The 26,441-nt window shown below is 39.2% G+C and overlaps 2 protein-coding genes across 16 annotated transcripts; one reads left to right on the top strand and one right to left on the bottom strand.

Annotated features, from left to right (window-relative positions):
- Positions 1-86: 86 nt before the first annotated feature.
- Positions 87-20,955, top strand: LOC128254404 (atypical protein kinase C). Of its 11 annotated transcripts, XR_008267546.1 has the most exons (11): positions 4,856-4,936; positions 10,367-10,957; positions 11,862-12,816; positions 15,514-15,564; positions 16,256-16,341; positions 16,410-17,366; positions 17,435-17,629; positions 18,430-18,545; positions 18,651-18,777; positions 18,837-19,101; positions 19,161-20,955. XR_008267546.1 is itself a non-coding variant. In XM_052983495.1 (10 exons), exons 2-9 carry the CDS (start codon positions 1,326-1,328, stop codon positions 18,736-18,738), a joined length of 1,821 nt encoding a protein of 606 aa, XP_052839455.1. In that variant the 5' UTR covers positions 87-224; positions 1,259-1,325; the 3' UTR covers positions 18,739-18,777; positions 18,837-20,955. The 11 variants fall into 11 exon arrangements, 10 of the variants coding, with proteins under 10 accessions (XP_052839455.1, XP_052839454.1, XP_052839456.1 ...); XM_052983495.1 differs by lacking the exons at positions 4,856-4,936; positions 10,367-10,957; positions 11,862-12,816 and adding exons at positions 87-224; positions 1,259-1,532; positions 1,594-1,714 and having other exon boundaries at positions 18,837-20,955; XM_052983494.1 differs by lacking the exons at positions 4,856-4,936; positions 10,367-10,957; positions 11,862-12,816 and adding exons at positions 94-344; positions 1,259-1,532; positions 1,594-1,714 and having other exon boundaries at positions 18,837-20,955.
- Positions 20,956-21,060: 105 nt separating this feature from the next.
- LOC128254417 (fas apoptotic inhibitory molecule 1) lies at positions 21,061-26,330 on the bottom strand. 5 transcript variants are annotated; one of them, XM_052983517.1, is made up of 5 exons: positions 26,005-26,330; positions 22,823-23,006; positions 22,665-22,730; positions 21,346-21,633; positions 21,061-21,263 (listed from the first exon to the last, which is right to left on the bottom strand). In XM_052983517.1, exons 2-5 carry the CDS (start codon positions 22,958-22,960, stop codon positions 21,072-21,074), a joined length of 684 nt encoding a protein of 227 aa, XP_052839477.1. In that variant the 5' UTR covers positions 22,961-23,006; positions 26,005-26,330; the 3' UTR covers positions 21,061-21,071. The 5 variants fall into 5 exon arrangements, with proteins under 5 accessions (XP_052839477.1, XP_052839476.1, XP_052839475.1 ...); XM_052983516.1 differs by lacking the exon at positions 26,005-26,330 and adding an exon at positions 23,056-23,778 and having other exon boundaries at positions 22,823-22,967; XM_052983515.1 differs by lacking the exon at positions 26,005-26,330 and adding an exon at positions 23,147-23,777.
- Positions 26,331-26,441: the final 111 nt, after the last annotated feature.

Here is a 26,441-nt window from a genome sequence, read left to right as displayed (position 1 = left end):
CATAAACATCAAAATACCACTTAATCTTTACACTACAGACTCAAACAGTGTTCCTGAACACCGAAATCTGTGCGATTTGCAACACTCTTTTTGCTTTTGCTCTCCGCTTTGTGCTCTCCTTCCAAAAAAGCAAAGTAAACGGAGGAACAGCAATGTTAGTTTTAATTTGTTTAAGCCATAACAATTGATTAAAAGAGTGCGAGTGTCAGTGATTTTATTAAAATGTATGTGGCACACTGATTGGCTTTAATTTAAATGTTTTGTGTTGTATGATTTGTTCACTCAGTGTTTTTGTGCGGCGTTCTGTGCTTATTTTTGTGGTTAAACAAACTCAAGAAAATAGTGTGAGTCAAGGGCTTAAGCTTAAGTTTTTAGTTGCAAGTGTTAATGTTAAAAAAGCGGCGTCTTAATTGAAAAATGCTAATGAGCAAAAACAGGTTGTCGACGCTACCGCTCTCTCTTTGTGCCCCCCGCTCTCTCATTCGCTCATTTGTTGCACTGTTGTTGTTGCCAAGTGGGTACTTTTAACAGTTACCTTGGTCAATGTACCGCATTAATTACTCTCAAAAACTTAAGTAAAAGGGGGCAACAAATAGAGAGGATAGGAGTAAAAATAAACTAATTTGCACAACCGTTTTGGCTTGCTAATTCCATTTACTTTTCTTCTATTGTCTTGTGGGCGTTGCGCATGATTCATTCGCGTTTGTTTTGTATTTTTCTTTTATGTTTGTCTCTGCATTTACTGCAGCAACAACAATAAGAAAACCAACAACCTGTGGCATGCAGTTTGATTTTGTTTGTGTTTGTGCGCGTGCCACAAATGTCAAAGTTCACATTTCGTTTTGGGCGGGATTTCAAATCGGTTTTCAAAGAGAAAGATAACGAGAGAGAGCGGTAGTAGTAAGATTGAAATTCTTGAACTTCTTTCTATTTCACTTACTTATGGTGAACTTTGAGATATGAGATACTCATGCAATCGAACAACAACTTAGAATTCAAGTTAATTAATTTTTCACCTAAATAGTCAATCTCGTCCTTAATAAATTATTTGACTCCATTATAATCTTCTAAAACAGCATTTTTATACATTCTGTTAAATGCATATTTTAAATTTTTTTTTTTTTATAATTTTTATGTCCAAGATTTTTGTACGTTTTTTCATATTTTTATGGATAAGTCTTTGTATAACAGTTACTATATTATAGTTTTAACTGTTATCCGCTTTATCTTTAACTTTTATCTCTTCTTATTTTTGCAGTTTTCTGTTATCAATTTGTGTGTCTTTCTGTGTTACGTATTATCAAACCATTTAAGCCAGCTAGCAAATGCAGAAAATGCCCTCGCAAATTCTAAACGACGGCAGCAGCGCCAGCTTGAATAGCGCCAGCATGAACATGGCCAATACACCCAATAGCATTACGGTTAAGACTGCCTATAACGGCCAGATCATCATTACCACCGTCAACAAGAATATCTCGTATGAAGAGTTATGCTACGAGATCCGCAACATCTGCCGGTTTCCCCTGGATCAGGTAACAATACCTTTAATAATTTAAATGTTATCAGTTTTATATGAAATTTGAATTATTGCAGCCCTTTACCATAAAATGGGTAGATGAGGAGAACGATCCCTGCACCATATCAACGAAAATGGAACTGGACGAGGCCATACGACTTTACGAAATGAACTATGATTCCCAATTAGTCATTCATGGTGAGTTTGTTCTTCTTTTGTTTCCTTAAGAACGTTTCCAATTTGAAAATAGCTTTCCGGGTTTGAAAAGAATCAGAAAAACTGCAGCATTACAATTATTCGCACTTACAAAAAATGTATATTCTTCGTGTTAAATAGTTTAGATTTAACTTGTTTTAAAATTCGAGAAATATTATAGTACTTGCGAAATTCCTTGACAAATTTGTAATATTGAATGTAAGGTTATATTTTGTGGAACATAATTATTTTAATGTAAAAAGGCTTTTACAAGCGCATTTCCTAAATTGTTTAACACAAGTAAATTCGCTTATCTAAAAGGGTCAGATTCTTATCGATGTGGTTTTGGTATGCTATATCGTTAAGCTCAACTGATAGTATTAGTTATCTATCTAAAGGTACATTATCTGCATTTTTTATACTAAACATTGGGGAGGCAACTTTTAAATTTTACTTAAATTTCTTCAAGTTTTTAAATGTTTTTTGCTGCTGCCGCAAAGTAGGCAGTGGCCAATTAATTTGCCCATGAGCTACACATCTCGTCTTAGCTTCCAATATTTAACCAAGCCCATAAACATTTAGGCCTGATTAAACATTGTGTGAGCGCAGCGAGTCTTATTAGTTCAATAAACTTGAGTTTTCCTCGTTTTCCTCGTGAGTTTCCCGGCTGCTTTTCAGCTTTTCCGGCATCTCGAGGCAGCAGCATCCACTCGAGTTAATAACATAAAATATTAATTAACCCGTACATACACTCACATGCTCGAGAAGCCCCTGTCTTATGGCAATTGCCTTAGGCAGGCAGCGTTCTTCTACATTTTTTTTGTTCCCTGCCTCCTACTTATTTGCATATAAATTCCGCTTGGATCTTGGCTCGCCGGGCCCATTTATAATTCATTATAATTAAATTGTTTGCTTCGTGTGGGTTTAAGTTTTCGCCAGCTTTTTTTGGAATTTCAATTTTCATGTTGTGCGTTTTTTGGCGATCTCATGCGAGTGTTGTGCTTAATTATGCTTACCACAACAACAAAAAGGTTTTGCTTACCACTTTGGTTGGGCAAATGACAAACACAAAACCCTTTCGCTCCGTAAATTACTAAAAAAAAATGAACCTAAGGGTACGAAACATAATGAACATGGAATACCCTATAAGTTAGTAGAAATTTTTGGACAACATTGTTGCCTTGAGCAAGCAAATCTGTCTAATAGGTTTTAAAAGAATTAAATTGAAAAAACTTTAGGAATTTCAGATTTAACCTACTTAAGTCTTTAACTAATAAAACAAATTAAAGCAGTATGATCAACTTAATATCTTTGATTTCACAATATGTTAAGATTTGCTTAAACCATTTGCTACTTATGTGAGTTTGCCTTTATGTGAGTTTCGCAAAAAGCCAGAACCCACTTACATTTACCAAGTTATCCGCATTATCCTTGGTCATTCCATACCTGTGGTCATTTGGTTTTTCCGAACATGGCTCTGAAAAACAAGAAAAAATGCAACTAACGGCCTAGCAGATATGATAACTGCCAGTCGCACCAAACAAAGTTGCTCGAGGAGAGGGGGTTTGATGGAGAAGGTGTTACAGTTTCCGCTTCCCTTTTTATGCGGCTTTGTTTTTGTGCTGGGGACCAAGCTTCCTGATATTTTGTGGCTATAGCACCCTCTCATACATATCTCCATATGAGGAAAAAAAGCAAAGTGTGTAGGGACAACATGTTAGTTGTTGCTATTACCGTGTACTTTTAAAGGGCTATTCTCGGGGGTGATATAGAAACATCTACAGAACTGATATTAATTTTTAAGCTTTCTAAAAATATGATATTAATATTTAAAATACAAAATATTTTTAAAATTTTTATTTGAAAACATGTGGACACTTATTTTTAAATGTGTCAAAACTCAAACTTGATTTAACAAATCACAACACAAACTTCATATTGGTAGAATAGATGTTATGGTTTCATAAGCGATTTATTTGGCTTCTTTCCTATTCAGTAGCCAGAAAGTATGCAATGCTTTTTGAAAACTAAGGGCCAGGTTATTTTTTCGTCGGGAGCCTCGGTCTTGTCATGTTCTTGTTTTTTTTTGTTATGTGGCCACGTGTGAAAAAATGCGGCTTAAAATGTATTAAAAGCATTCTGTGTGCGTATGTCCCTGCGAGTGTATGTATGTGTGTAAGAGAGAGGGACATTGTCAAGGTATTACGTTACCGTTACACGCACTCTTGCATATGTTAGGATGTCCTGTCTGTCTGTGTGTGTGTTTGTATTCCGTACATGTTTTCTGTTTGTGTGCTTATTGTTGCTCTGTTGATTAGTAAATGGCTGTTGGTATGCGTGTTTTGCATTTTTTACTAGTCCTTGTTTTGACTTCTCTGTTGTTGTTTTTCTTGTTTTTGTTTTTTTCTTTTTATTTTTTTTAAACTTTTTCCTCGAATTTGGTACATGTGTGTGCATTTGTAGGATTTTGGTTTACCTTCCGGCGTCATCTCCGGCCACCAAAAACCTCTACTCTCCCCTAGAACAAAACAAAACAAAAAGTCTAGATTCTGAAAGCTACCACTATAATTTATGCGCCTGCAATATGGCAACTCTGTCCAGGACACACACGTACACACATAAAAACTTTTGTCCAGGTCCGAAAAACTTTATTTTGTGGGCCCATAAGGTCGATACACAAGATGCCATTACCCGAGAGCGAGATAGCTATGGCAAGGAGAAGAGGCAGAGAGAAAGAGAGCATTTCCCCAGTTGCCACAAAAAACAGCTGAGCCGAAAAGAAAGGTATTGCCATCCATTTCATCCGAGATGGCAATGCTTAAAGCGCCGGTCTGCGGCTTTTATTTGCCTTCTCTCCTCAAACATAAAGGACATATTCCCTATAGGACTTATGGAGCAGCAGTGTGCGTCACCTGACATTGAAGTAGTCATGCTCTCTCCCACTGCTCTCTGCTACTTTCTCCCTGGAAAATTTCCCTAGCATACTTCTCTGCATCGGCATTTCACTCGCGCGTTGGCCGCTCGCCTGTGAGGAAGTGCCGTGCGGATTTCGATATAAAAGATACAACACTCCGGGCTCCACAAACAAATACATAATTATATATATATATATATATATATACAAATATACATGGATTTGCACAGCTAACGGCATAACGAGTTTCTGCGGTGTGAATTGACAAAAGAAAATAGAAAAAAAACCCAAGTTGGAAGTTGGAAAAAAAAGTACTAATCAGTGAACAACATAATTCCATATAATTATTTTCTTAAGCATTTTGTTCGTTCTCCTCGGCAAGACCCGAAAATCTCACGGAAAAAAAATCAATTTCCCCTGGGCAATACTTTTTGACTGTTTTGCCGAAGTTGTCGTACAATTCTGATTAGTTGCCATACAATTTTCCTTGAACACAACGGGGTGAAAAAAGACAGCCAAAAAGGCTAAGGACGTGAATGATTAACATAAATTTATGACTGTTTCTTGACTGAAAGTTTTGGGGCTGCTAATGAAGAACAAACTTTATAAGTGTGTAACCTTAAAGATGTGAACCGTTTTAGGGGCTCCAACGGTGACTTGAGTTTATGACCGTCATTCGCTAAATCAATACATTTCGCTATTAGGAAATCAGTCCTTTTGTTGATTTTTAATAAAAAGATTTGAGATTAGATTTATTAGATTTCTAGAGCAATATGTTTTTAATGTAGGAGCATATCCTTTTCTGTTTTTTCATCAAAAAATTAAATTTTTTCAAGTTTCTAGATCAATATGATTTAAGTGTAGGGCCATATGCTTTTATGTAGAACTTTAATATGAATATTGTATATAATACAAATTGAGATTATCCTTTTAATCATAAGAAATCCAGTATTAGCAATGTTTTTTTTTTCAGTTTCTTAAATTGCATTGAATGTCTTTTAAAAAAGGAAACAAACGAAAACTTATACAAATTTTAGAATATGTCGTGATTTAAAAAGTCCTGATAAAATCGAAGAATTGATTTCCATATTTGGTCCTTTTCCCTTACATTTTTTCCTGCATTACGATTTTTTTTTTTGTTATTACGATTTTTTGGCTGCTGTGTGCCAGACAATGGCAAACAAAACCACACACTCACACACACACGGGCGGCGAGATGAAGCTGTGTGTGTGAGTATGTGGTTGTGTGCGAGAATCCCCACCCTAAACTTGACCCCAGGCATTTGCACTTCATCAAGCACTGCTTGCACTTCTGCGACCGTCTGGTTTCCCAAAAACTTGGCCCAAACCAACCTATACTATATACCCGAGATGGATCCATTACATATGCATATATAACATATATGTATAGTATATATGTATATTTGAGTCAGTGGGCTAGGAAGAAGCTGCAGGGCGAAACAATTTCCTTTTAGTCTTTGTGGAAAGCGTTTTGCTGGCCAAGCTGTCGCCCTGCCATTTAAACTTGTTCGTTTCTTTTTGGCCCGAAGGCTTTCACTTGTACCAGGTGTGTGGGCCGCCTACGCCAAAGTTAAATCAGAAAATTTCCACTTTTTTACCCTGGAGTTTTGTTTCTGTTCTGCGTTTTTTTTTTTGTTTTTAGGTTCCTTCTGAAGCCGCTAAGAGATGATTCGATTCTCAGTACGCTTGCTGGCTGGCCCATTATGATTGTTGGGGCAAATTTTAATGATGCCATTGGGCTTAATGAAATTATTGTTAGTTTAGCAAACAAGAATGCCCTTTTTGGGGTCGGTTGAGGGGTTGTGCGGGGTTAGCGATGAAGCCGAGATGGCAGGATGGCAGGATGGTTGGTAGGCCCTGAATTGAATATGCACATGACGTCCGTTTGGCTGCCTCATTTTGCATGCTTATTCCATATCGCCTTTGCACTGAGAAAAAGTTTGGCAGATATGAGCTTCAAATGTTTTTATTCACATGTGATAATTTAATTAAGTTAGTTATAAAACTAAATTTGTAATCAAAAAATATTTTTTCTATCATCACTCTGTTTTTAACTTAGCATATCTAAAGTTTTGGTTCAGCTAAAACATTTAAAACATATTTTTTTATGTTTTGCATTAGCTAGTGGTTGTTTGTAAATCTACATAATTTCAAAAAGATGCTTAGTCTCAAAATGTTTCAAAACGTACTTTTTAATATCGATGAAAATTAAAGTTGCATTTTTTAATATGAAGCGGTATTAGTTGCATAGTAAACTTTAACGTTTTGCATTCGTTCTCTGAGTGCCAACTTTATGGCATTTCCCATCTTGCCGCTTTTCTCTTTGTTATGCTGTGTGAAATTTTATAACTGTCAGTGGTTTAGCCGGGTGGCAGGTGAGCTGGCCTCGCTTGACGTCACTGGAAAAGCCAAATTGATGTTTAACTATTGATGCTTCTTGGCCGGGCTTGCATCCCCGGTGGCCTGAAGATGGTTTCGCCGTCCTACTGGCGAACATCGCCTTCTTATGTTTATCGTTATTGTACGAGTATCGCAAGAAACACGACTCCCCACGCTTGTTTGCCAAAGATAAAGGGGGCGGATGATTGGGGCGCTTGAATGGTCAATAACTCGGGGCGTGACGGGCTAAATATCAAAATTTGATGGTTTTCTGATGTAAAAAGCTGTGCTTATTTAGGCTGTTCCGTTCCTAAGTAGGGTAGTAAATAAAAAACAATAGCCTTGTGTTATATTAAATCAATAAACTTTTTGGTTCTTTGTGAGATCGTATATTGAGATAATTTATAAATATATTTAATTTAGTCCATTTATTTGAGATTTCTATGCAAGTTTAACTACACAGAGAAAATTATGCACTAAAATTCGTTGACTTTTAGATGTATAACAAGGCACAAATTACTAAAAAGTAAACCTTTAATAAATGAACAAATTGTTTTTTGACTTTAAAAAATGTTTGGAACTCTCCCAAGTTTTCTCTGTGTATGATTTTTCATCAGAGTATACAAAATGTAAATAAACAAATATTCAAATAATTATTATCATTTGTCTTTATAAATGCAAATTGTTGCGTTTGTCATTGCAATGATTTTTTTATTTTGTCATGGAAGAACAACAAAAAATGTATTTATTAAAAATATAAAAATGAAAGTTGTTAAATTAAATTAAGGAAAGTTAAATTTTCACTTGGTCTTAATTTTTATTAAACTAGCATAAAATGTTTACAAATGTAGTCAAACGATTGGGACTTGTTGTATGATCTTGAAAGCTTTTAAAAAAAACATGTATTCAAAGCTAGTTAAATATTTTTCTTGGTTGCAAATCAGCTTTAATCTAGCTTAGTGCACGGGGATTTTAGTACTTTGGATTCGCCAACAACGGGGGCTTCAATGAAGTGGGGGCGCAGACGGGTTTTGCTATGGGTGGCTGGACTATTGGGTTGTTTGGGATACTCTGTTTTCATCCTGGACAAACAACCAGGCAACCAATATTCATGCTCCAATTGCAGGGAAAACAATGCCGGCGGAGTGTTTATATTTAGCAAACGCTGAGGGATACAGGCAGCGAAAGAGGGAAGCCAGGGGATTTTGGGTGGGTGGTAAGGGACCCTGGCTAAATTTAATTCGAAAGTGCATCAGATCCTTTTTGTTACCGCCCTTAGCGTCCCTCAGCCACTAGAGACTGCATCATCAGCAGATAGCACAGAAAATAAAGAAAAACCCGAAGAAAATGAGTGCCAAACAAAGGGATCTGCTTGCCTTGTCACGACAAGGCTCTTGTGTCAAGTGGATGCTGTCCACCTAAGGACCTCGCCGCCACCCCCTTTTCGACCCACTTCGACCCTCGTTAATCATGCGAATTATGCATGAAAGTGGAGTACTTAATTTCAATTGTCTAAACAGCAAGCGATTGCGATGTGACCTACCAATACACTTGAAGAAATTTTTCTATTTACACTTGACTGCATGGCTGGGTGGGTGTTTGGCTTGGGCTCGGGCTTAAGTAGAATACAGTGCTCGTTTAAAACAGTGAACATATAAGGGTAGGTAAAAGTTAATGAGGTTTGGATTAAATGTTTCAAAACATAGTGAGATACAACGAAAAATAAACGCCTTTTCGTTTGTCAATAGATTACAAATTTAAAAGGACGGGGGCTTTTAAATATTATTTTTAAGTTGGAAAAAAAATTCAGTCAGGGAGTTTACAAAAGTCCGAATTAAGGTTACACAGAGAATACTTTTTAAACAAACCTACTTTTAAATCTTTAGAGATTTTCGTACTGAAACGTTTGAAACAAAATGAAAATTTGTTTAATCTGTATTAGAAAAAAAAATGAGATTTAGTAAGGTAACTATAAAGAGTGTGCACTGTAGTAGAAATGGAGGAATGGCAACAGAAGATTGCATACTTAAAAGGGCGATTGTGAGCGAATTTCCCTGCGCGCGTCGAGTGATTCGCTCTCCGATTTTCTCGTGCTTTCTCCGCCGCTTTCGCTCCCTCTTTCTCTATCGCTTTCTCTCTAATTTTTGCTCGCTCTTTCCATCCTTTCACGCCTTTGTCAATTTGCAGCAACTTGTGCGCTCGTTTGACTTGGGTTAAATTGTTTGTGATTGTCGCAGCAATGTCTCTGTGTGGGTTACCAATTTCTCCAGGCGTGCGTGTGTGTGTGTGTGCGTGTCCTCTGACAGAGTTGTCAGCTGTTCGGCTTGCATTTCTCTCGTCTTCCCCGCTCCTTTCTCTCTTGCCTTTCTCATTATTACACAATTTATATATTTTTTTTAGGTGTGGTTTCTGCGGCGTCTGCAACCGGCCACGCCCATTGCCCATCGTCCAGCACCCACCGCCCAACGCCCTTCTCACGGCCACATCCTTGTGTGTCTGAGTTTTTTTCTTTTAATCAATCATTATAAACTGCGAGATCAGCGAAGTGGGCGGAATATAGGGGATACCGCCTGTCGTTTGGCTTTGAAACTTTGCTTTACATAGTTTGCTGCGCTGTGCCATGTAACTGTAATTGCAACTGGGACCTTGTTCCGCTTTTCTTCGCGATTTACTTTCTCTGCTTTCCCCACATTCCATATTCCTCGCCATTTTATCCAATTTGTTATACGCTCCATTTGTGAATGGGGAGCTGTGCTATGCTAAGTAGAAATATTGGAAGTACTTAGTCAAGAAACGCTGGCATGAAGAGAAAATAAATCAAGTATTTTGCAGTGAAATTAATTCGGCTTTCTGTCACAGAATAGGATTCAAGCTTAAGCTTAGCTTGATGAGATAGTTCGATGGTGTAGTGATTAATGTATATTTAAAATATAAATCCAAACTTTGGTTCAATTCTTTGCAAAGCTAATAAAATAAAATGCATTGTGCCATAAACTGAAATTCTTCTCCTACCTGTGTTAAACAGAAAAAAAAAGAAAAATAGAAAAAATCTAATTAGTATACATATATGATTTTTGATTGAAAAGCAGAAAAACCTGGTTTGCTTTTATTCAACACACAGTATGAAATTTTAATGAACTTTATTGAGAGTTTTAGTTTGTAACAACCTTGAAAGCAAACCCATGCTGAATGGCAAATGAAATCCAAAACTCGATTTAATCCACTTCTTTGAAGTACAACTTTTAATTTGTGGTTTCTGCCCACTGGGCAAGTGCAACTTGTAAAGCCACTTCTATTTTTGAGTGCGTGAGCTAATCCAAATCTCCGTTAATTAATCGCAGAGACAAGACAATTGCAAAGGAACTTTAAAACAATATTAAAAGTGAAACGAGATCAAATTCAAACAAAGCAAAAGCTTAGAAAACTGAATTACCGCGACGCGAAGTGAAAAATTTGTAACTAAGTAATCCATCATGGCCTGGGGCTATTGGTCCGCCACGACTGTGGATCGTGGACGATCGCCGCGCCGTTTGACGCAATGTGCCCCACTTCCGGTCAATATTGCGCAGCCGGAGGATGAGGAGGAGCAGCAGCCCTGCCTGCCGCAGCAGCAGCAGCAACAGCAGCACCAGCAGCAGCAGCATCAACAGCAATCACAGCAGCAACAGCAATCGCAAACGTGCCCCAGCACACCATCGGCCAATCAGCAGGGCAGTGGCAATCTCTGCTACAGCCCCACCTGTCGATCCCGCTGCTCGAGTCCTTGTCCAGGATCTCCCTGCGGTTCCATCACACCGCCACCGCCGCCGCTGCTCACGTCATCGCAGCAGCACCTGCACTCCAATAAAAATTGCCCAGCTGCCCAGCAGCTGATGACACATTTGGATTATGCGGCACGGAGACAATCGCTCGATCAGCTGGATAGTCCGCAGGTATTCGGATCATTTTCGGTTTCATTTTCATCAAGAACTCAGCTTGAAGGGGTGAAGGAAGTCCCTCGAACCTGTGTTTCAAGTTCATTTCATCACCAGTTAATATACAAACTGGGCAATTGATTTTTCATTTATCATTATTGGCACTTACATTCCAATAAAGGTTACACTTTTAGATAAAAGCCAGTGAACTTTATGTTGAGTAGGAGATAAGGTTGATTTAATTTATTTCGATTTTTATTTTAGATAAAAGCAGAAGTGTTTTTATATTATACAAGTTACTATAAACCTTTTCGTTAACCTTTATTAAATTAAGGCAAATCTTAAAGAACAGATATTTCATACATTTTCAGACAGATCTACCAGTTTAATCCCATTTAACTACTCATATTGCTTAATCGAAGTATAAAAAGGTGTCTTTAAAATGCTAATAATTGCATTGAATAATTGTTTTCCAATGACTTAATCATATTTGTCATTTGTGGAGCTATCAATTGGTTACACATATGTAACAGATTACTCAAAGGCGGCAGTTGCTATGATGATATATGTTATATACTCCAGTTGATAAGTTGGTCTTTGTTGCAATATATTTGTAATAGAGTTGTAATCATTAAAAAGAAGTATTATAGTAAGGATGTTTGAGTTAAGTTTTTATCATTTAGCTGCATCTGTTTTCTTGCTATTTATTACGATATGTTTTTTAAGATCTTAGGGCTGTTTTTCCTCTAAATGATGAGAAGAATTTAAGATATAACTTTAAAAAATACATGTAGTACCTTATCTTTAAACCACAATCAAGCTGAGTTCGTACCCAAAATTGAGGTTAAAAGCCCTACCTATATCACTGACCTGGTTATATCCATTCTATTCTCATCCCATTCCGATTTCGAACATAATCCAGTCCAAGTACTTTGACATTCAGGCCAACCAGCTGTCGGACATCATGTGCCGCGGTGCGGTGGTCAGTTCCATTCAGTCGGCGAACAACACGCTGACCCGTGGCGTTTCGATGCACAGCCGGAGTGGCAGTGCCCATGGCAGTCACCATGGCAGCCATCACAGTCACAGTCATCATGGCAGTGCCCACGGATCGCTGGGCTGCCTCCAAGGTGGCGTTGGAGTGGGCGTGGGCGTGGGCACAGGCAGTACGGGCAGCATTGGCATGATGTCGGCGGGTCACATCGATACGGGCGACTATGATGTGCCGCATCCGCATCCCTATACGCATCACTATATGCAGACGACGGCCTCGGTGACGCCACCGCACACGAGCCTCAGTCGTCCGGGATCGGCGGGTGCCGTGTGCCAGGGCCACGACTCCGGATCGGATTCCAGTCAGGGCTGCGGCGGCTCCATCATGGGCGGCATGCTGGTCATGGGCCATCCGGGGCACATGGGCAGCCTGGGACACCACAGCGCCGGCAGTGGATCGCTGGGCAGGTGCTCCAGCAGGTGTCACAATACGAACACCACGACGACGGACGATTCGGGCGGTGGCAGCAGCGGAGGAGGAGGAGTCGGAGCACCGGGCACCATGGTGGCCGTGGGCATGCCGGGCATGCTGATGGACTACCATCACAGTCACCACAGTGGCAGTGCCGGGAGTGGCCTGAACGGATGCGGCGGTGGCAGCATTGCTGGCGGAAGCATCGGTGGCAGGAGCAGTGTCCTGGGCACCATTCACAACGGGCACGGGCATCACCATCAGCAGTATCACCACGAGTGCATCCACTACGAGCGGCTGCCTATTCCCGTGCCCATACCCACTGTGCCCATGGGCGTGGCACCGCCCTCGCAGCAGATGTCGCAGCATCAGCTGCAATCGGAGGAGGAAATCGAACCGGCCTATGCGACAGGTAAATGGAAATGGTGTCTCTTTGGGAGAAATGACAAAAATAATACAAAGGACTGTAGTTCTAATTTAGATATTTATGTTTCTTAACTAATTTTAATATAAAATGAGTTACTGAATTATTTGTTTAAACAAAAAAGTACCGTTAAAATTAAGTTTGTGTTAATTTTACTTTAATACTGTTCTCATTAGTTATATACTTCGATATTCCAATGTCATAGGTTTTATAAGTTTTAGTGTTATAATATATATATTATTTTTAAGTTTGTAAATTAAGTATTTTAAGTTTTGGATTAGAATGGATTTATTTCAAAATGTTTATGACAACTAAAGTGGTTTTTAATCACCAAGCCAATTAAAGACTAACAATTTTAGATGTAGCTATTTTTTAGCCGCCTATATTATGTTCTTAAAAAATCTAAAGTTGAATTTAGACGGCAAAAAAAATAAAGATAAAATTTGTAGGCTTACATTGGCGTGACATTCCTATGAAAATAATTCTGAGTTATTATAAACAGCTAACCCTTTAAAAAAAACCCTGGTTTTAATACGTTTAGCCAACTAATTTATGGCTTTCAAACTTTTAGGGCCATCTGAAACATGGCGAACTAAGTGCCATAAATTAGGGCTTATCCAAATTTATTATTTGCAATAAATTATTGATTTTCCACCGCATGCGTTGTACTTAATTTTGTGGAACTGCCAGCCCCGATCTTATCGGCGAAGCCATTCGTCGCGCTCTCACTTGCTCCCAATCGGAGTACGGCGGTGACAATTCAATCGGCCACTTGAGGCACTTGGCTTTATTGTTCTTTTGTTGTGCTTTTTGGTTCTGGCTCTCGATTTTCTCTGTTTTTGTTATTTCTGTTTTATTTTTTGCCTATGCTTTTCTTGGGGCGAGAAGTCGCCGTCTCAGTTCGTAGCTGAAAGTCGCGCGGTGACGACGCTTCGCGCGTTTTCAAGAGCGTTTCTCAAGTGTTTCAACTGGTCTCCGGTGACCTCTGAACTGACCACACACTCAAGACAGACAAAACACCCCTTTACACCCCTCACCAACCCCCAAAACACCCCATCACAATGATCATCTGGAGTGGCTTCTGCGAGGCGGCCCAAATATACAGCACTCAAACGGCCACTTTTATGACCGGCGGAGCATCGTGTTAGTGAAGAGTCTCATTTAAATTGCCAATTAATCAATGTGTGGATTCCATGTAGATCAGAAACGGTTGCACTTACTTGAACTTTAACAAAATGCTCATTTTATGCATTTTAAACTTAATTCAGAGACTGTAACATAACTGGTTTCTTACTAAAACTTTAACTTGCGTTTTACCAGCCAAGGACAAGTTTTGTTTTATTACAAATCAATAATGTAATAAATTATAATTTCAGTTTTTCTAGGAACTAAAGTTCATAAATCTAACTTTGATATATGGTTATTTATTTAGGATCTGTGGTTAATGCATTTAAGCAACAATACTAGTTGATGTGTTTAAAACAACATACGTATTAAAGAAAATGAAAGATTACAAATCCTGAAATAATTATTTAAAGTTATAAATAAATTTGGTTTTAATCGCAATTCAAGACCAAAAATGACAATATCAATAGTGATTTGATATGAAAATCGTTTAATCTGATAACGAACAGCAATCTTTTCCTTCCGCCACGACCTTCTGACTGCTTAGCCTCCTCACCCCCGCGTTTATGACTAATAATGCATATCGCGCCTTTTGTGTTTTGCCAAAGTTCCCCGTGTCCCTAGTCACTTTATAAATTCTGCTCGCCTTATCTCCCCAAGGCAAGGCATTTACGAGGCGTAAAATACAAACCGGCAAAAACACAAATAGCAAAAACACAAGCAGCAAAAACACAAATAGCAACAACAAGAGCGCAGTCCAAACAAATTGTGTAGGTCCTATCACAATTGATAAGCAAAACCGGTGAGGGGCACAATATACATTACATAGTGGAGAATGTAGAAACAACTGAAAATTCTAGGTCAATGCAAGGCATGGGGCAATATGTGGCATCCGAATCCATTAGAATTTTATAACCTTGCAGACGGACAGGCGAATTTATTGAACCCTAGGCTCCCCGGGGCGACACTTTAATTGAATTATGAATGAGCGATGAGCGGTTGTTGCTGGCGACTGACTATACACATATCTGATGGCCGAACAATTGGTCCCAATTGATGGCTGGTGGTCTGCTGGTCTGTTGGTCTGTTGGTCTGTTGGTCTCCCGGAAAAGCTTAATTACCATTACTCGGAAAAGAGCGAAGTGTATCTGCTGTACCCCCCCAAATGTATCTTCGTATCTGTATCTCTCCGGCTGTTTACTAGTATCTCTCCCGCTCTTTATTTTCTCTATATGGTGCGTGGCACCGAGATAAGATACTGCCAGTGTTTGGCAATCGCATTGGCTCAGTCGAGGAGTGGGTGCTGGCATGTTAACAGGCCACGGCTAAAATCAGGCACTTTCATGTGGCTCGGCAAGAATCCGTTTATAAGTAAAGAATCGCCAAGCGAAATCTCATTAAATTGATAAGCGACCGACCTGCGGCAGGGTAAAAGATTTACCCAATGGGCAAACTAGCCTGCCGTAAGCATGCCCTACAATTAATGATTTCTATACCTTATATTTTATAAAAATCATGTGTAAATTATTTAATCAACTGCCTTTGGTTTTGTCTTTTCAGTATTCCCCAATGTTCCTCAAGCGCCGGGATTGTCCTGCGATGGCGAAGATCGTAAGTGTGATGTTTTTAGGGCTCTTTACTTATTCGACCTTTTTTTTTTTTTAAAACAACATTAAAAAGAACCCTTATGAACAGTAAACTTTGCATTATAAATAAGCTAACTAAAAGATAACTATTTGTTATTGATTCATTGGCTTTTCTGATTCATAAGAGACCCAAGTGACCCGGTTCCAGTTTTGAATTTCGCTCATATTTAGCCAATTTTCAGTAGACGGTTTTTAAAAGTATGCATTTTAATAATTCACAAAGTGTTTCAAACAGCAAAGTGTATATTCTTCAATTAACACTAAAATAACTTACTATTTAAGTAAGTTTCATAATTAAGGATTATGCAAAATATCATTTTAATAACATTAATAAGTCATACAAAACTGTTAACATTAAAATTTTATTAGCAACTGAAAATCTGTTCTATCGATAAGACTTTATTTGCAAATCAGTAGATGTGAAAAACAATGTGATTCATTCGCCTCTCCATAAGGCAAAATAATTATTAAATTATTATTATTGTATAAGGATTTAACAAGTGATACATAGTAGACAGTAGAATATTATTGATTTAAATGTGGTTAATGAGAGATTTACAAGTGCCATAGTAGACAGTATGGTTAGGTGGTTAATGAGAAGAGGCCCTTAGCTAAGTTATTGGTTATGCCTGTTCTAAAAATATATTCCCATCCAGGCAGCATCTATCGACGCGGTGCTCGACGCTGGCGCAAATTGTATCGCGTCAATGGACACATCTTCCAGGCCAAGCGTTTCAACCGGGTAAGAGTTGGCAATCAAATCCCGAAGCCCAATAAACTCTTGTTAATATAAATACTTCCCCCTTTCAGCGTGCTTTCTGTGCCTACTGCCAGGATCGAATCTGGGGCTTGGGCCGTCAGGGTTTCAAGTGCATCCAGTGCAAGCTGCTGGTGCACAAGAAGTGCCATAAGCTGGTGCAGAAGCACTGCACCGACCAGCCGGAGCCGCTGGTCAAGGAGCGGGCGGAGGAGTCCAGCGATCCGATGCCGGTGCCGCTGCCGCCGCTGCCCTATGAGGCGATGGGCGGCGGTGCCGATGCCTGCGAGTCGCACGACCATGCCCACATTGTGGCGCCACCGCCGCCGGAGGACCCACTGGAGCCGGGCACCCAGCGCCAGTACTCGCTGAACGACTTCGAGTTGATACGCGTCATCGGACGCGGCAGCTATGCCAAGGTGCTGATGGTGGAGCTGCGACGCACTCGGCGCATCTATGCCATGAAGGTGATCAAGAAGGCGCTGGTCACCGACGACGAGGACATCGACTGGGTGCAGACGGAGAAGCATGTGTTCGAGACGGCCTCGAACCATCCGTTCCTGGTGGGGCTGCACTCGTGCTTCCAGACGCCCTCGCGGCTCTTCTTCGTCATCGAGTTTGTGCGCGGCGGCGATCTGATGTACCACATGCAGCGGCAGCGGCGACTGCCCGAGGAGCATGCCCGCTTCTATGCGGCCGAGATTAGTTTGGCGCTGAACTTCCTGCACGAGAAGGGCATCATCTATCGCGATCTGAAGCTGGACAACGTTTTGCTGGACCACGAGGGCCACATCAAGCTCACGGACTACGGCATGTGCAAGGAGGGCATTCGTTCGGGCGACACCACATCCACATTCTGCGGCACACCCAACTACATTGCCCCGGAGATCCTTAGGGGCGAGGACTATGGCTTCTCCGTGGATTGGTGGGCTTTGGGTGTCCTGCTCTACGAGATGTTGGCTGGCCGCAGTCCATTTGATCTGGCAGGTGCCTCCGAGAATCCCGATCAGGTTGGATATTTACATCCCTCTTAATTATGTATATGTTTTCTTTAACTATATGCGATCTATATCCCTAGAACACTGAGGACTATCTGTTCCAAGTGATCCTGGAGAAGACCATTCGTATACCCCGCTCGCTGAGCGTTCGGGCCGCCTCTGTGTTGAAAGGTTTCCTCAATAAGAATCCCGCTGACCGTTTGGGCTGCCATCGGGAGTCCGCCTTCATGGACATCGTCAGCCATCCGTTCTTCAAGAACATGGATTGGGAATTGGTGAGTCCGGGGACGCTTATCCTAACTCTGTGTGTCCTGGTGCACTTGTTTGTGATGATGATGATAATGTGACAGGGTGACTAGATAACAAAATGTTGATAAAAAGTGTGGCAAAATCAAAAAACTAGGTTAGAATAATCCTAACTCATATTGATACCAATGGTTGTTTCTACATAGGTCAGGTCTAAAGTTACTAGTTCCATCTATTTACTTTGCTTTGCTGATAGTGATTCAACACAGGCAATCACTGTTGAGCATATTTCGTAATTACCTTGGACATTAATGATCTATCTATTATTACGTTAACAATTGCGCGTTAAAGATAGCACAAAAGGAGGTGCAACCGCCTTATATACCAAACCTAGACACTGGCGATCCCTATGTGACCAGCAATTTTGATGTACAATTTACCCAAGAGCCGGCTGTGCTAACGCCAGATGATCCGTAAGTCATAATGAGTTCCCCAAATCAAAAAAAAAAAAAAACGATGGCAAGTTGTGTTAGTGTATCTTTGGTGTATTCCTTGCATGAGATAAACCTCTAAGTGGTCTTAGTTTAGCATCCAGACTAATGGCAGGTAATGCTCATGTTCCTATCGACACAGCCGCCCATTCATTGAACCCTTCTTACGTGTCAATCAAAAACCTTGAATTTTGAATTTTATCATCGTCATAATCATGCTCAAGCCGCACCGACATGAAAAAGAGAAAATATGTTTTATGTTTGCCCCATTGGCTGGGAGTTTTTCCTAATCGATTATGATTTCTACTATCCTCATGCACACCCAAAAAATCACGCAGCTTGAGCGCAAACAGGTCACGCCACCATTCAAGCCACGCTTAGACTCAGATCGCGACCTGGCCAATTTCCCGCCCGAGTTCACCGGCGAGGCCGTGCAGTTGACCCCGGATGATGAGTAAGTTAAGACTTAAGCTGATCCCCCTAAGCATTTAACCCTCCTTCTTGATTTGCTCCCATTTATTGAGATCGTTTGTTAACGTGGAATTTCTTTAAATCTCAGTCATGTCATTGATAATATCGATCAATCGGAGTTCGAGGGCTTTGAGTATGTGAACCCCTTGCTGATGTCACTGGAGGATTGCGTCTGACACCACGAAATGTGCGACTTACATCCGTATAACATGCGGGTAAGTGAAGAATTCCCAAATGGAATCATTATTTTATAGTGATAATTATGTGCTTGCAGCTCTACGGCGAGGATTCCAGTGATTACGATTCCGTGGCTGATGACTTGAGTCTCCTGCATTTGAACAGCGCTGCGGGAGCTGGCGGATCAGTCGGCAGCAATAACAATCCCAGCCAGCAGCAACATTATCGCCAGCAACAGCAGCAATATCTACCCCATTCAGCATACTCACAACAGCAACAGCAGCAACATCAGCAGCTGCAGCAACTTCAGCAGCAGCAGCAGCAACATCAGCAGCAGCAGCAACAACAACTTCATCATAATGGTAACAATAACATTCATAATAATCAAATGCAAGCAAATAATAATAAAAGTCTACTGCAGCACATGTTTTGCCTTCCATTGAACTAATTAAAATAACGAATTAGATAAAACAACAAACAACAATGAGCCACACAGCAACAACAAGTAGCAGAGCAACAAAAAGAAAATTAATATGATTCCCGAAAAAAAAAACAAAAAAAGAAAAAGAAAAAAATTTCATAGCTATACAAGTTATATAATCCTCTCTCTCAACAACAGACACAACTTTCATAAGCAAAGTATATTTATTATATAAAAACTGTCACAAGTTGCAAGTATTACACTAAACGACATAGAGCAAAACGATTACTTTACTATTTAAGCACCTAGGCAGCCAGGCAAACTTTATGCAAGCAAAGGAAAAACCATTTCATAACTCAATGCAAGACTTTTCACCACGAAACTTAGGGACAATGGTCCCGCAAGAATGCAACAAGAACTTTTTAAGCTAACAATACGTGCATCAAATATGAATATATAATTTTTAAAGGTTTAACACTAACAAAGGACATTTCAAATTTAATTTAACTAGCCAGGAAATGCGAGGAGAACGATGAGGAGTATATATTTCAAATGAATCAATCTATAATATCTAAGCATATATAAACTCTAATGTAAAATGTGTGTGTGTTAGTTATAGAAAGCAGAGCATGGTTTTTAAAAGCGACAGCAAAAGATCGACATATGTATGAGCAGCAATAGTTAATGAAAACAAAATACCACAAATTGTAATTTCGTAATTCTAATTTTTACACAGCAAGTATGATTAACCAAATTCGGGAGAAAATTCTCTTAAAATGCGAACAAAAACATATTTATTTATTGTATTCATTTCTTTTAATTTATTTATAAAAAACACAAGCAAACACAATCCGTCTACTGGCAATATATCTTTGTTAAGTATTAAAGAAACTTTTGTTTTTTAATGCATTCCACTGTACTTACAATAACAAAAATATATATTTTTGTTAGTTTATGGAGGCACATATAATGCCATCGAAGAGGTAAATCATATTTACATATTTTTAGTGATGCAACTTTTGTCGAACAGCAAATCAAAATTCAAATTCAAATTTTGATTTACTCTTTTTATGCGTATTCTGCGTACATTTTTAGCCTAATATTTAAATATATAAATATATACACATGCAACTTAAATACAAAATTGTATATTATGTTTTTGTAACCCAAACAAAACAAATATTGTGAAATTAATTAAAATTAGTATATATCAAAAATATCATTGTGTTGCAAAGGTAAATAAATTATTGTGTTTTTAATTGAAACTAAAAATAAATTTCAACAAAAATGTTACTTGTTAATGTATGAAAAGCAAATAAAAGACAACAAATTAAGCGCATATTGTTAAATTTCCAAATACAACGCAATCTAAAGAAAGTAATATTGATCAAACCGAGTTTTTGATTCAACCAAATAGTAAGCAATCAATTTAAATGCAAAACAAACCAGACAAACACTAAATCAATTTCAAGTTGCACTTAAAGGTTACCGAGTTGTTTAGAAAACGCACTTATTCTTTACCCTATCCCCCCATAAATTCTGTTGTGTTTGATAACCAAGTTCTATGCGTAAGTTTAATTAGTATATAATGTTTTTAAATTGAGCGTATGTATACATTAATTTGTATTTTCTTCAACTGATGTTTCCGACTAATTTTTTTTAAAAACTGAATGCACTTTTGGCATACATTACCAAATGCTAGCAAAATGTCAAAATGAAATTGAAAACGTAAACGATGGTTGCGTTACAATTATGCATATAAACAAAAACGAATAAAGTATTGTATAAGAGAAAAGTTAGCAGGCCTTTAATTGGTTTGAAAACAGTTTCCGTAAAACTTTTTATTAACAATTGGGGGAAAAATTCAACAAATGCAAAACGTATCTATGGTGTAAAGGGGGTGCCGGTGCCTCAGTTGCCCTGCAAAATGGAGACCGGCTCTTGCATAATCTCCTGAATCTTTGCCTCCGGAACTGGCACCCCATTGGCCAGCAGAGTGTGAACGATGCCATCATGTTTATTGCCACTTGAGCGTGCCTGAAGCACGAATTCCGTGTCCTGCAGCAGGAATTTGGTGTCTGTGCCGCCGTGAACGAAAACCGACTGCGAATGGGGGGGTAATAAAATGTGTAAGGCTGGTGTGGCGGAAGTGGCACCCCGATTCGAACCCATTCCCATCCCCTACCTCCTCGGTGCGCAGCTCGTCGTTTACGTACAGACTCAGCGTGTCCAGCTTGAGCATTATCCTGTACTCCTGCCTCGCCTCCGCCTCTGAATCGCATGTGTAGAGCCACAGTCGATACTGCCTGGTTATATCCTCGGTGTACTGCTCGTGCGACTTGCCATCGATGTAGAGGGAGTACTCGTACTTGAAACCCGGCGCAGGATCAACGCGTATGATGCAGCGCGTCTGATCGATGTGAAAGGTGTCCTCGCCCACCAGCTTGAACATCCAGTCGCGACGCAGGACCTCCTGTGTGGGGTTATAAAAAAAAACAGGAAATAATTCAGTCACTAGAGTTGGTACCGAATAAACTTTAGCAATCTCAATTAAAAGTGATTTGTCTTAAGTTCATATATCATACCCAAGAAAAAATTGACACAGAAACTAAACTATTGCTACATGAATTTTAATATATTGGGTATGAAAAATTTCTTAATAAGATGAGTAATACATTAATACCTCGAAAATATTAAAATAAAACTTATGTGGTTTTAAAATAAGGCTATAAAACTAAAACTAAATAGTATAGGGGTTATATTATTCAGTATTATAAATATTAATACTTCTACTTTAGCACTGTCTGTAGTTTTTTTTCAAGACCCACTTATTATTATTTTTTTTGGCTGCAGGATTTTTGATAAATACTGCTTAAAGTTACTACAATTCAATTTGAGTTTAATTTTGTACATTTAAGTTGAAATTCTATTGAAACTCATGTATTTAAGTTTTAAATGATGGCTTAAGTTTGCAGTTAGTGCGTAATAAACACAAATTTATTAAGAACGTGAACATAAATTTAACATAACTTAACTTGGCAATGTCGCTCAAAGACTATAAAAGTTTATGCTCAATTATTGTATTTGCTGGTTTTCTACTTCTACACGCTTTAACACTAGTTTGGGCCTCAAACTCACTTCCTCAATTTTTATTTCAAAGATGACTATACAAGCAAAGAAAACTCATGAAATTTGTTATGGTAAAATGTAATTTCAAGCTATTAGTTCGAACTTAATCAGCTTAGCGCTCTGCATTAACTCAAGTAGCTACTAGATTATGCAAATTATTTTATAGCATTCAAACTCCTAATTAATATCCTGTGCTGCTTAAAGGACAACCGCTCACGGGGGAGTCAAAAGCAATTCACTTAGAAAAGTACACGTATGTACACGACCTGTAATTAAGTGCGCGCCCTCACAATGCAAATACTTCAACAGCTCCGAAAGCCACCGCCATCGCCACACATAAGCCCATCAGCCAGCGCGAAGAGCTAGAAAACTTACCCGTCCATTGACCCAAATCATGCGCCTCCCACTGGTGGTTCCGTGTTCCAGCTCGATGCGGTACATCTGCGCGAAAAACCATGGGGGCAATTATCGCAAATTTCCATCAATTTAAGTTGCGGTTTCAAGGAAAACTCTTTTTCTTCTTTTTTGCATACCTTTCCATTGATGGGACTGCACCATTGTGCCACGATGTTCTGTTTGTTATAGCGCTGGTCCTCGGGCACATGATCCTGCGTCATCGTGGGCTGCGTGGACAGATTTTCCAGTCGCAGTGTGGGCGAGAGAAAGGACATGGGTCGCCTTGCGTTGATCCCGCCGACGACAACCAATCAATAAGACCTATTAATATTTATAGTAATCGGTAATCGGCTTTAAAGTGCAACCAAACCTGATGGGTTACACAACCCCAAAAAGGGGATAGGGATATTTTGGGGGGGAGTTCAAAGAACTTGTGTAATCTGCACAGATCTTGTTTAAACCTTTGTTTAGAGGCCCGGAATCGGTGTTGGTTTTATTCCGCTTACTGGCTTTACCGGTCGGCGACAAGACCGCAAGAGTGAACCGCACGTTGTTAGCGCCAGTGGCACACTAAACAACACAAACCCCGTGCACAATAAAAGCCAAAAGTAGGAACTGAAGAAAAACTAGTTGGCCCGGCTGCCACTGCCTTTGCCATTGCCTTTGCCTTTTGGCCTGGCTCTCTGCTCTGCTCTGTTCTGGCTTTCTGGCCGAGAGTCGCGGTCGCGTTTGTCGGTCTGCCAAAGTGAAGGCAAAGTGCAGAGCAACTACGCCGCATGGCGCCAAAACAGAGTTGATTTGTTTCCACTAGCCGTGCGTGTGGATACAAGTTTAAGTGTGTGGCACAGGGAAAGCTCCTTTAAGACGCCCAAAAATTTCTTGGTCTAAAGTTGAGCTAAGGCAATGAAAATGGGGGTCAGGCCAACCAACAGCTCGTAGCAGTTGACTTTTTGAGCCTGCTTCTTAGCTCTAAACATAAGTCATGAAACCCACATTTAAATTTGTTATATGCTGTAGCGAAAGTTGTTTCATAGTGTATATTAATTTGAATCTAAATGAACTCAAGGTCTTACAAATTTCCTGTTTTCCTTTATTTTTTGATTAATTTAAAATCATGGAAGTTTGGAGGATGGACTGACAACCAAACTTTTAAGACTCCTCATGAATGTTACTTACACACAAAAAAAAAAAAAAGTTAAATAATAATAAAAAGTGTGTCTTAAAAATAAACTATAGACACTTTTAAACTATAAGTTCTAATTCAATACTAAATAAACTAGCTCCTACTCTTTTTAGTTTAGTTTCTATACCGAAGAGTCGAAAACTTTAGTCTAAGGCCTTTTTTTTAAACCACCCAAGTTTTGTTTTTATTATTTCGTGGTATTAATTAATTACTGATCTTATTGAGTAAAAATAAGTTTCTGACAATTTATTTTTGGGTATAGTTACAATATTAAATTTTTATACCTAAACAATTTTTATTTTCACCTACTTAATAAATGTAAGGTCCTGAAATAAAAATTTTAAATAGTTATTGATTTTTGGTAACAATTAAATAAAAAAAATAAATGTACATACAAAAACAGAGATGTTTTACTATTTATAAGAAAAATCTTCTAATTCAGAAAGGGTATGTTAATGATAAGCATTTGCACTTAAAGTTTCAATGACGAGTGCTCCGATCAATATGTTTTTTAACACCTCCTAGAGAGTCCTTACTGTACCTACTTCTCAATACCCCACCCTGAGTGTCGTCGCTCGCATAAAAATAAACTTTGCCCCGTCAAGTATGCAATTGTTTCTGCATTGCAATTGGCCCTCCTGCTTTGAGCCTGGCTTTTTGCGCCAATGCCTCCGGCCTCCAATTGAGCGTAAGCCAAATAATAATCGTGCATACATATTTTATTCCGGATGACAATTATTTGGCCCTGGGGGATAGGAGATTCTGACTACCGCCTGCCTGCCTGCCTGCCTGCCTGCCACATGGGCAATCGGCGCAAATTTGTCGCATTTTGTTTTGTTGTCATGTTTATGGCGCAACATTTTCTGGCCATAAATACACGCCGAAAATGCTAATGACCGATTGGGTGGGTTAGTGGGCGATGGGACGACGAGTGATTCTGATACTTGGGTGCCGATGCCGATGCCGACCAGACGTGAGGACTTGCCGCCTCCGGGTGGTGTTTCAATCGACCAGAAGCGATATTGATAAATGTATTTGGGCCAGATTGGATAAGGAGTCGACACCGAAACGGGCACATCATATGTCAAATCAAGTTTGCCGGGACTCAGGCCATATAGCCTTGCTCCAACCCATTACTTCGAAACACCCCCACCCCCCTCCCAAGTGGGTGGTAAGAAAAAAAAAACATATGCCATCGCCCCAACACGCGAAGGTCACTGACAAAGCGCCGTTTGAAGTCGCTTACAGTTTTAGTTGATGTTGACGCTATCAAAAGGGGGTGAAGGTGGGTGGTTCTGGGTGTTCTTTTGGAATTGCTATATGTGTATGTCTTAACAAAAAAAAAGCGTGGGGCTTGACAACAACAACAACAACTGCACCAGATAACGAAACATTTGACAAGGACAAGGCTGCCCGCCGCCCGTCAACTCCCCTTTCAGCGCGAAGCTCCCCAGAGGCAGTGTGTTAGTGTAATTATTAGAGCCGCACAAAATAAATATATACGTATGTATATTCATACAAACATCGTTTTTTGTTTTTACGCTTTGAGGCTTAAGAACCATGGGAGTTTTGCTTAATTTACTTATAACTAATAACATCTCTCTAAAAAACTGCCCTATCCCTTATAAGAGCTAAAACTCTTAGCCGAAAATACATAGTAAGAGATCATAATTTGTTTTAATAATAGTGTAATAAGCTGACTTTTTAAGACCTTTGAGTTTAAAGTTGCAAACGATACTGGAATACAGCTGTGGTCAAAATAAAAGTTTTTAATATCTGTTCTATATATTAAACTTACATTTAACAAAAATTTTGTTTGATAACTAACATATGATCGATAATCTTTTTTTTTAATTTCCTAATTAGTTCACAGTGTTACAAAATTGAAAAAAAAAATTATAAAATAATTTTAGTTGCTTTTTCCATAAGCTAAAAAAAACTTTTTTTCACCGCTAATGTAGATACTAAATTTTTACTTTGACCAAAAATTGTATTTTTTTACTATGTTTTAGGTCTAAAAAACCTTAAAGGTTTTTTAACAGTAGAGATCTTCTTAGCTTCTTGACAAATAAATTATAAAATATATTAATTAAATAACCACCTTTATCTCACACGTATACTAGATTTCCAAATTACCTGCATTCCTTCAAAAGTTTAAATTATTTATCGCTTTCAGCCCATTGTCTTTGGTTGCGCTTTTTAGGTTGACTACTTTCCGGTTGAATTTATAGACCATTCCGCTGGTTGTACACTTTTTATGCAAATATATATGGCCAAAAGTGCCGCAACAGACGACATTCGCTGGCGCTGTCGCTGATGATGTTGTAGCCAGTGGGACATGGACATGCGGGGAGTGGCTCGTCCTGGTGGATTGGATTGCGTGCTTCGCTGGTGTCAGCCGGCTGGCACACTACAAATGTCGCCGACAATTAATTTCCATAGATAATTGCCTGTCGATAACGACAGCGGCAGCCGGGGACATTAATCAAAAGGGCCGTCGACTGTTGACTGGATCGTTTTTGTTCTATGCTCTTTTGGCGGCTGGATAAGATTTAATCAAAAACTATGGCGAA

The sequence above is a fragment of the Drosophila gunungcola genome (genome assembly GCF_025200985.1).
Source record: "Drosophila gunungcola strain Sukarami chromosome 2R unlocalized genomic scaffold, Dgunungcola_SK_2 000004F, whole genome shotgun sequence".
Classification (NCBI taxonomy): domain Eukaryota; kingdom Metazoa; phylum Arthropoda; class Insecta; order Diptera; family Drosophilidae; genus Drosophila; species Drosophila gunungcola.
Note: the sequence above shows the minus strand (reverse complement) of the source record. Positions and strands in the feature narration are given on the sequence as shown.